Genomic DNA, 11286 nt, shown 5'->3' with positions numbered 1-11286 from the left:
GACAGTTAAAAAGAAATTGCACAGATTTACAGTAGCTCTGTTCTGACTTACTCCAATACTTTTCCAAAATAGAAAAGAAACAAAGATGTAGGTTACTTGTGGGGGAAAACATGTCAACTGTGTTCCACAAATAATAGGATTGAATTTTCACCATCGTTTTTCTCTACTGTATTTCCAAGAGACCACCCTGTTGAACAAGCAGTGTGGGTGGTACATTAGGATCGGATGTCTGTCCAAGGATTTTCTGTAGCTGAAGTCTATGTAGTTTAGTTCATCCATGATGGCTATCACTAAAAGTTCTGTTTATTCCAAGTAAACAAGACACATAGAATACATCACTTCCTTCGCTCTCCAGGATTATTTTAAGCTAAGAGCAAAGAGTCAAAGAGTGCTTTAATCAGCACATTGAAACATTTTTATGAACTGATACAGGTTCATAAAGTAAATATATAAAATATAATGATGCATTAGAGCAGAGATAATTTAACATCACTAGCAAATAACTAAGACATGATGCTGATGGCTTTCACCACTACATCCTATGTATGTCTGAGATGGATGATGGGATCTGCCCTTTGCTGCCCTAACCACAAGCCACTGTGTCTGGGGACATTGGCCTCAGTGTGGCCTATCTTGGAATTCCTTTCTTTCACCCATGCAGTCACTCAGTGCTTGGTTCATGCGGGGTTTCATAAAAATCCTTTTATTCAAGCATCTCAGAGTAACTCTCTACGGAGTCAATCAGTGATGGAAGGCGACGGCAAAAGCTACTGGCATGGATACAACAAATCATTTAGGCATGCAGGAGGAAAACAAAACACAGCAGGGAAAACCGGACAGAGGAAGATCTTTGGTCATATTACTTTAGGCCAAAATACTGGGTTGAAACACATGCTATAAAAAACATTTAAGTTTCATTAGAGTTTGGCCAATAGTCTATGGCAGATATTAATATTATACTGAGGCATGCAAGGGCCAATGTTTGATCCCAATACTCAACACAAAATTTAAACCATCATGTAATGTTTAATCTCTCCCGCTACCTATCAAAGTTTAAAGCTCTTTAAAGCAGCATTTATATTTTGGCTACTTTGGGGCGGAAGACAAAAGTATTCACACAACATTATAACCTTGTTACATTGATATAGCAAAATTTTAGGTCAAAATCGAATTTAGTCCAAATTTCACTACAGTTTTTTTCAGACTTCTTAACCATACCGTTATATGGTACTTAAAACATGATATAAAAGAATATGCAATCTAATGTATATAAGATGGATGTTAATGTTATTTATGGTTAGGTTGATGTCAAATGTACTCAAAGTCTATGCTTTATATACTTCTCTTGAATCTAAGAAAGTCAATGAGTACCTCTGACAGTATGTATGTACAAATTAGTTTATTTCCATTATGTATATGATTTGTTAAAACACACATCACATAACTATTCAAATACACTTTTAGCCATACAATTATAAGGTTGAATACATTTATCCCTTTTTCTTTTTTTACTAACTATGGAAATTTACTATTTTATTACAAACTTTACACATCATCTTTGATAAAAACTGTATTGATGTATTCAATTGAAATACTGAATAGCCACAGAAACACTTGAACTTTCTCCTTTAAAATTTTTCGGTCCATTACATTTTCCCAAAATGCCCAACAGGTGGCAGCAATGCACCATTTCTCCTCTGTGCTGCTACATAGCAGAAACAAGCTACACAATGCTTGCAGTTCATTAAATCTGAGAAGCTGTCAAAATACACTCATTATATACAACATATAAACACATGAATATTGTATAGTTCTATGAAGATATTACCTCTCATGCATGAAAAACAGTTCTGGCTAATATATGGGAGGTGTTTAATGACAACAATTTGTCACTCTATCTGACACATCACACAAGAATAAGCCATACCATTTAGTCTGCATTAGTAACTACACTATTAAAATGAAAAGGGTTGATTAAATTGGTAGGATCTATACGTGCTGCCATGCAGCCTCTGTATCCTTCCTGAGTCTGTCAGTTAGTGCGCAGTTCATCGGTTTGTCCAGAAATCTTAAAGACGGGCCAGCAGCAGATACTGATGAAACTGTTGAAATCCACAGTCCAGAAAATCAAGTCTTATATTGTCTTGTATAAAAAAAGGCAAACATCACTTTATAAAAGTGAAAATGTGCTGAAAAAGTAGGGAAAAAGTTCATGAAGATCTACCTGCAGATTTTAGTGCCTAACTCCAATGTCCAATCGGTCAATACATATACAATTTAAGACCATCACATACATGTGTTTGTAGGAAGTGCACTTCTTAAAACTGCTTTTCGATATGACTAGTCCAAGATTCAGAAAAGGTTCACAGTCTCAAGACCTAGAGCCCTGCCAGTCGTATCAATTAATCCTCAGCTGCACTGCCGTACTCTTCGATGTGGATCTGCCTACATGCAAGTCTTCATTAACTTTCATCTTTGTTGAGCGGATGTCCGGCCCTATCGACAGGCACAAGTATCCACAGACATGCCCGGGTAAACCTTCAGCACTATGTTCCTGTTTGGGTCGAGGAAAAGAACGCTGAGGGAACTCATCTTCTCCGGAACACAGCACGGTTCGGGGACACCGGGGATGATTCCTACAGCTCTGACGATGCTTTGGATGGTGGCATGATTGGAAGGACGCACCACCTATAGTGAAATTAAAGGTAGTAAGAGGGATTTTTACCAATACAACTATTTCAATATACAATGACATATCCAAAAAAGGCATCACATACTGTCCTACAAAACATGCAACCTAAGTCCTAATTTGGGAGACTTAAAGGTGGAGACAGTAATTCTGTAGAATGACTTAGAGGTGGGGACAGTGATTCTGGAGAATGACTTAGAGGTGGGGACAGTGATTCTGGAGAATGCTTGTTGTCAAAATCACTTTTGTAGCAACATGCCTCTTTACAGAGCCTGTAGTTGTAAACAGGCATGTTGCTACAGTGGGCCCCTTTGTGTAAATACGCCTTGTTTACATTCCTGCTTACAGAGCCTAGGCTGTGTATTAACGCCCAACTTATTTTAAAGTTCACACACACAACAGCCAGGTAGCCAGATCATGCGGACATATTCCCTGATTTGACTTTGACAACGGGCACTCCAGAATCACTGACTCCAACTTTAATCACACCAGTGCAGCATTAGTTGGGTTTGTGTCTGTGGTTTTCTGTTATCCAAATTCAAAACTCAAATGAATCCAGTTTCTCAGACTCACTTTGGGGATGGGGAATCCACAGGTCCCGGCGCAGTAGAAGGCATCAAAAGACTTTGGCGCCAAAACCCACTCGCTCCAGCCGATGTCAGCAAAGTCCACCCTGAGGTAGCGCCTGGAGCAGACCCTGGGCTCGCTCCACTGTCTCCTCCTGGCCTTTTTCATTGTCCTCTCATCGAAACTCAGCACCTGGGGCTTACTCAGGCCATTGCTGCTGCCTTGACCCTGCTTCCTTCCCGGTTTGACTGACGCTTTGGCTTTTGCTGGGAAGTACGTGTTCTGCCACAGTTCGTGATTCTTCAAGGAGTTAAACTGGACCTCTGGGATGTCGTTGGTTTGACTCTGGAGATTGAGCTCCCTACGCATCCTTGAGGCAGAGGCGGAAGCTGAGGGGGGCGCATCCTCGCCTATAGGGAAGGAGCCGTACCGCTGGAGTGAAATAGCCACACTGTTCGGCTCGTCTATGGCTTGATCATCGGCGTATACCAAGATGTATGGAATGTTGGCTGGAGAGAGCTGCTCTTGGGTGGAACTAGGGAACTTATTGGTCCCGATACCCATTTCAAACTCCACCGTGACTGCAAGCTCTTTGACATCCCTGGCGTGTTTCACCACCGCTGTTACGTCCCTGGTTTGCCAAGAGCCTTTCTTGAACGGAGCCAAAGTGACGTTTCCCAGCTGTGTTGCAAAGGCTGAGTTTGAGGACAATCCATGGAAGAGAATCTGCGGGGATGGAGAATGGGGATGCTGGAAGCCGGAGGACGGGTGGCGAGGCCTTCGGAAACGCCACGGTCGCTGGTGGTGGCGGGGCCGCTTGTAGAGGAAATGAAAAGAGGCAGTGAGGATGCGCTCTGATTCTTGGATGGAAGACAGGTTGAACTGGAACACTTCCTTGCCGTTCAAGACTCCTGGGGGATTTGAAAATAAAAGAGAAGAAGAATGAAACGATTCACTAGAAAAAACACATTTGTCAATTTAATAACCCTCGGAGTAAAACAAGCTTGATTTCCTTCTGTCTTGCATTTGTCTATTGGCTTTTAAAAAGCATTTATAAACAGTGATGTGATTGCTGGTTCAACCACACGTTTTGTCAAATAGATGCAAAAGCCTTGAAGGAGGAATCTCTCTCTGAAATGAACGATAAACAAGACAAAAGCAATTAGAGTTGCTGCCTTGAAGCTTTCCCTCTCTCCTCTTTTTCCTCCTCTGTTATCTCATTCTGTCAATGTGCAGGAAGTTGTATACTATACAGGAGAAAATATACTTGAAGACAATTCAGAATGCCTGAGAACCTTAGTGCAATACAGTATATGCCATTATATTTGTGTCACTGGGTACCTCATTGTTGTCTTCTCCTTTACATAAAATAGACATCTCCGCAATAAATTGATGCAGAAAAGGCGTATAAAAATGCACCAAAATGCAGGAAATTTAGTGTTTGAAGCTCAAAATTTAAATTCAGACAAGCCCCAGACACCCCCCACTCAATTTCCCTCCCCCATTGTTGAAACGAAACCTACGCCCATGCTGTCAAGATTGACTGACAGGAAAAGTAGCATTGAAAATATCTTCTGTTTCTCGACACATCTGACTGACATAAGCAGCAGCATGGAAAATATTAAGCGTGTCACGTTTAAGTGCCTGCCTCACGCATGACCAAAAGCCTCATCCTAGATCGCTATACACTTGAAGTTCAATCCCTCCACCACAGCCTGCAAGACAAACATTGGACCGGTCCAGTGGGTCTGTTGTGGGCATATGGAAATGCTTATAGCAGAAAGAGCTCCTCTGAGGCTTTTCGCTGTGCAGCCTGTGTCTGGGTGTGATAATAGGCCCTTGTCTAACACCTAAGCAGTTGCAGCTACCGGGTACCTAACAATGCTCAATGCTTAAAAGTCCCACATTTTACTAACTCATAGCCCTGACTGATGTTCAGTCCAAAGGGGAACAGAAGTTACTGTGTGCTTGCTTCAAAACACTTATGTTGAGGATGTTGCACTGATGAAATAATCATTAAAAAAATATACGTTTTCAAGGTAATATTTTATGCACAATATTTTACTTTCCCAGGTTTCATGTAATAACTGTCTGCATTTATCTGTATTTTCAGTTTGCTAAAGGTTGACCTGTAATGAAATATGCAACAAAAATAAGTAAAACAAAAGTGGGAAAACACATATGAGATTGGGAACACTTAAAATTTCATACAGTAACTTTTGAATAAAAAAAAGACGTGATTTATTTCATACTGTAAAAAGAATTTTTTTTTTTTTTTTTGTGCTGATTTACCTTTTACTGTTTTATTTTAATTTATCTTGGAAATAAGCATTGTGTCTATTTTCTACAAGCTGTGATATATTATAATGACCAACAATAATGAATAATTATGACATAGATCACAGGAAAGCATGCTTGAAAAATACAAATCCAACAACATTTTTGTGAAAGCTGACAAATTGTGATCTTGTTTCTCTTTTACACTTTTTGGATGAATTCACAAACAATAGGCTATTTGTAAGTCATAACAATGCCAATAACCTGAAGACACATAATTTATTGTAAAGAATTAACCTATTCTATTTATTGTTTTACACAATATGAAAACATCCCTACGTACACTCAAATCAGTAACTATTGTTTCAGGAGACAACAGCTCTCTCCAGCAAAGCAATTTTGTTCTTAGGAATAAACGCGTGTGGTCACTCACTCGGGACACCTTTCAAGCTTCTCACGGTGTTCCCGTCCCTCTGGCTCTGCGGCTCTTTGCTGTACTTCTCGTAAACTTTGAACATGTTGATGGAGACCATGTCCCGAGTTGCGCTCTCGCGCGCAAAGACGCGCTGCTCCACAGCCGGTCGGACATCGGCACCTTGACGCGCGGCTTCACCGAGCTCCTCAGACACGAGTTTACCCCAGCTCCACTCCAGGATCAGTAATAAATACAGAGCGTGAAAAATCCAGCTCGCCATGGATGATTTTCTAGGTAATGATTCCATTAAAAAGAAACGTGGAAGAAATTATTTTTTTGAAAGGAATCAAATAAATGCTGCACTCCCGTTTTCTCGCTGGTGGTTGCCCACCCAGACCTTCAAGCCGTTATCCAGGTAATCCGTGTCAGACCCGCACTCCACGGTTCACGGTCTACAGCTGTTTCTACAATGGGAGGAGATGGGGGGTGGACGCATGCATGAAGCTCTGCTGCTGGATGACAGATGGTGACGCCTCGGAGCGCGCAGCCAACGAGAGACTTGCACTACGTGAACTGCTCAGAGTTTTGATTAGCAGCAAAGTCAAGATCAGATCAGTTCTTTTATTTGAATTTTGAGATAAAGATGATCATTAGATGGGCTTTATGATAAATATATAGATGCAAACAGACAAGGTATTGTAAAATAAACACCTAAATGAACATATGGATATACTGTTGTTATGGAAGCAAAATAGACCAAACCCTCAATATTGACTAGTGCATAATAAAGCAATGTTTTTGCTTGCAATGTCTCACCTTAAGAGAATCTGGATGGCTATAGATATCCACAGCTGTAAATAAAGAAAGTGTTTATTTTGTGATTTAAAGGTGCTCCGAGGAACTTTCAGTTTGTGTTCATTCTTGCATCCCCTTTGGACAAAAGCGGTAGTTTTCTTTCTAGCACACCCATGACAAAGGCATTAAGAAAAGCTATGTTATGTAATAGCATTCTTAACACTGATGGTCTCGTTTGCTGTTACATGCAATTAAAGACCATCAGAGGAACATTTGACTGTTTCAGAAATATTTAAAAGTTCCTCGTAGCACCTTTAAGTGACCCGTCAGGAAAGCAGCTCGTCGAGATGACTGACACGTTTTTGAGCAGTAGTTTGATTGACCGCTGGGCTGGCTTAACTACCTGCCTCAACGTGAAAATATGTCATTTTGTTGCTTGACATCTTCATTTAGAGGAAAGGACCCGCCCTGACTTCTGTTCAGGCGTCTCCTCTTCTTGCTGTGTTTCTGTTGCTGCACAATAGTTTCCCTGTGAGGGGGAGATGGCAGTGGGACTAAAGACACCACAGGTCAGACAGCTATTAAAATACCTCCTACTGGTCCTGAGGGGGATTCACAAGGGGCTCTTTGACACAGACGTGTCAGATAAAGGATTCTGTTGGGACTGGGGTCCCCTTCAGTAAAACACTGGTCTGTGTAAAGGTCGGGCTGCCTCAATGAAAGAACCAGATAGCATCTGTCTCCTGCCAGGGAGCTATCAAACTATGTTATCACTCAGCAGGGTTGTCTAATTGGTTCTAATGGGGTTAGAAAAACTAATGTTGCTCTTGTGAGTTTTTCCTTTTGATGGTGTAAAGTTTTTTTGAGTGCAGCTTCAAAATAAATCCGCGTGGATTTGGGGAGTAGGAGTTCTGTTACACTGACATGCCTGTCGAACCCCCTTTTTCAGACTGACTTCAGTAGTAAAACAAAAGCATTAATCACCCTAAAACAACCAATGCTTATGCTTTCCTGACAAGCAGCGTCTCCTGGTCGCGCGAATAATGACTCCTCTCTCTGCATGAGCTGGATTTACAGCCGCCCTCTTGGGAACTGGGGCCAAGGAAGTAGCTCTATGTTGTTATGGTGCCCAACAACCTCTTCAGAAGGAGGTCAGGGAAGATGGTTTGGGGGCACAAGGGGCAAGACTTTGATATTGGAGCCAATGTTCACCTCCAACCTGCTACCAACGGCAAAATGAGTTAACCATGACCACAATTTTTTCCTGACCATGGTTGTTTTTGTCACCTTGACTTTACTTTACCTGGCGACAGCTCAGGAAATAATGTTTTTTTGACGGTAAAGAAAAAACTACCTATTTTGCTGGAGGACATTTAACCTCCTACAAGCCACTTTTAAATGTTTGTGACGGTCAAATGTTTCCTCTGATCATAATTGATAACCTGTAACAGCAAACAAAGCCATAAGTGAAAAAAGCTAGTTATCATACATTTCTTTCCTCGGGTCTGAATCCCCACCATCCCAGACAAAACGATTTACGACAGACATTAACATCCTGCGTTTCCCGAACTCTACTAAATCAGAGTCCACTTTCCTTCACCATTGTGATATTAACATATGGAAATGTAATTGTCTGTGTAAACCCCGGTTACTAATACCCTTAATACGTGACATGAAGTGAATATGAAAACTAATATTGTTATAGAGTGATTGCCAAACCCTGTTAAAATTAGAGGGCCGTAATAACTAGCCTTTAACCTGATGACAATTATTTAAAATAGCCAAGGCCTACTTTGAACATAAATTCTATTTACAAAATATAAATATATAAATATGTAGGCCTAGGCTATTTGAAACTTTGAGAAGGTGACAATGTGTTTAACTATGACGGAGTATTAGGGCCACGTTGAAAAAAAAAAAGATTTTCAAGAATAAAAGTCTTTATTAGGGGGCGCCCTTAGCTCAGTTGGTAGGGTGTCCCCCCCATGGGCCTCGGCCAGCAGCGTACCCGGGTTCGATTCCAGCCCGCGGTCGTTCTCTGCATGTCAATCCCCTCTCTGCCCCATTTCAACTCAGTCTCTACACTATCAATAAAGCATAACAATGTATGAGGATACAAGTTGTTATTTTATGAGAATAAAATATGTTATTTTGCGAAAATAATAGTAGTAATCTTATGAGAATAAAGTCATAATTTTACAGGGGGAAAACAATGCAGTAAAACAACCCTCTTCCTCCACAAAACAGAACATTTCCTCAAAGTCCATGTGATTCTTATTTCTGAACAAACACAGTTTTTTGCATATTCTTTTTTAAAGTCCTGATACGTAGGCCTTTATAAAGTAGTGCATATGGGCCAATTTGCATATGGGCATATTTCGTTATCTGTGAACCTATATCAAGTAGCCTTCAACTTCACAATATGTTCCACGTTCCTCATTTTAATGCAGGGGAAAAGATTTCTGATATTTCTTCTTCTCTCAACGCACAGCCTGAAACTACCACTTTATTATCATAAAATACAACTTTAAATCTTGTAAAATAACTAGGCTACTTTTAATCTCGTAAATCCCCTTTAATTTATTTTTCTCAACGTGGCCCTTATAGCCTTCTCTGTCGTAGTTTGGAAACTTGACTTTATAAATATTTTATTTCAAACTTTATTGACATGACCCACGTTTATCAAGCACTTGAACTCGCCCAGACTGAGACAGATGTTTGTCTGGACCAGACCCATGGTCAATAAAAGCAGCAGCTAGGCCTATGTGCTTGTGCTATTGAAAGCCAGATTCACCTACCCATTACTCTCACACCAAATACCTGTGGTGGTTACAATTCTGCTGCCGTTAATCAAAGGAAAATATTGGTGAGTTAGTGTGATGATTTCGGTTTGTGTATCTAAGAATAATGTTTAGCAAAGCTGCTTTCTTGCTAGCTTAGCGACGTTAGCATTAGCGCCGCGACTAGCGCGCTAGCTATATTAGCACGGTTAGCATGAGCCATGTTAGCGCTGGCTTGCTTCATAAGTAGCTTTACGATGCAATGGTAGCAAGGAGTAAAGATAGTGTTAAACATTAAGTGAATTAATGTAAGCATATTCCATAAAAGTGCCTGTTGCTATTTCAGGCTAAAATAAGCTAATGCTGAGTCTATGCAATGTGTTCAAAGGACATAGAAATTACATGGACTTTGATTGAAAAAAACAATGCCAACTTGTTAAAGCTTCAATGAGAATTTTATTTGATTAAGGTTATAGATATTTCAGTAAAGCAATCCAAGGCAGGAATATGCTGGATGAAAGAAAAACAATGCATTAGAATTATTTCGTGATTATTCTCCTGTCTTTGTGGGCCAGGTCTTTTGTTTCCTGTGTCCATCAACTGGGTGATTATGCAAGATTCCTGGATTCATCAGCCCTACTGCTTCCATTGGAGAGGAATACAGTTGGTCTCGGAGTGACGAGTGATGATTCAATGTGCAAGTTCAACTAACGGTGCTAGGACAATCATGTTTAATTGCCGAACGTCGGAACATGAGGATTTCAACACAGAGGTAGGACAAACCTGTTCAATTGTCCCACACGACAGAACACAAGGATATACTATCCTTGGTGATACAGTACTATTGCATTAAACAGTCAATTTTTTTTGTAAATAGCTGAGCCTCCTTAGCTGAAGTGGTGCGTCGATGCTGATGCACAAAATGAACTAATGTTAACTTCAGTAGCCCCAACTCATTGAACTGGGTAATTTGATCCAAAAGCTTTATTGATACAATACAATTGATTAATTACAATGTTTACTTGAAGGGTAAGTTTGCACTTGATTGTTAAGGTCAAATTCAGTAGATTGCTCATTCTGCCTTAAGATATTTTCCTAAATTTACTGGGTGGGACTTGTTATCCTCTTCTTTAGGACATAAAGGTTATTATAGCTTTTGGCAAATTTCCACATTCATATTAGTTTTTAAAAATTCAAGTTAATGCAGTTAGAGCAATATTTGATACATTCTGAAAACCCCATGTGCTTTAAAGTTGGGGTTTGAGTTCCATAAGTGAACTGGTTGGTACAAGAATTTGAAATTATTTTATAATATTAAAACAAAAAAGCTCTTAGCGGCACCATAAAATAGGAGCTATAAAATGGTCCTAACAAACAAAATAGTTTGAAATTAGTGAATGGTGACTGAATAAAATCATAGTTAACTAAACTAACATTTAAAATAATTTAAAGGAAAAAAGTACAAAATAAAATAAAGTATTTTTCACACACAGGCTCTACTTGGGTGGCCCGCCACACAAAGGTAAAGACCTGCTCAGGTAGAAAAACCCGTATTCCCTTATTTCCCTCCCACAAATAAAAATCAACAATCAACAATGTCATTTTATAGCGCACACAGACCAGCCGTCACCCCACCCAGCCCCACCCCCGTGTCAAGGCACGTGCGTGACACACCGTCAGCGATTAACTTCAGACTGAGACGTAAGCTATATCCCATTCCAGAGACACGCGGTCTATGAAGGCTATAGCCTGTGAAGGTCGAT

The 11286-nt window shown here is 40.2% G+C and overlaps 1 protein-coding gene across 1 annotated transcript; it reads right to left on the bottom strand.

Moving 5' to 3' along the window:
• Positions 1–1384: 1384 nt before the first annotated feature.
• gdf10b (growth differentiation factor 10b) lies at positions 1385–6403 on the bottom strand. The gene is made up of 3 exons (XM_080049271.1): positions 5967–6403; positions 3263–4167; positions 1385–2688 (listed from the first exon to the last, which is right to left on the bottom strand). Exons 1-3 carry the CDS (start codon positions 6253–6255, stop codon positions 2497–2499), a joined length of 1386 nt encoding a protein of 461 aa, XP_079905397.1. The 5' UTR covers positions 6256–6403; the 3' UTR covers positions 1385–2496.
• Positions 6404–11286: the final 4883 nt, after the last annotated feature.

The sequence above is a fragment of the Ammodytes marinus genome (assembly GCF_949987685.1).
Source record: "Ammodytes marinus genome assembly, chromosome: 20".
Taxonomy (NCBI): domain Eukaryota; kingdom Metazoa; phylum Chordata; class Actinopteri; order Uranoscopiformes; family Ammodytidae; genus Ammodytes; species Ammodytes marinus.
This window is presented reverse-complemented; position numbering and strand designations above follow the sequence as displayed.

What these genes read in the sequence shown, in the direction of transcription:
- gdf10b (XM_080049271.1), bottom strand. Translation starts at nt 6,255, where the DNA reads ATGGAATCATTACCTAGAAAATCATCCATGGCGAGCTGGATTTTTCAC. An exon ending in AAGCTTGAAAGGTGTCCCGA is followed by an intron (nt 4,168 to 5,966) that starts GTGAGTGACCAC and finishes CAAATCCCCCAG; the next exon opens with GAGTCTTGAACGGCAAGGAA. An exon ending in GTGGATTCCCCATCCCCAAA is followed by an intron (nt 2,689 to 3,262) that starts GTGAGTCTGAGA and finishes ATTTCACTATAG; the next exon opens with GTGGTGCGTCCTTCCAATCA.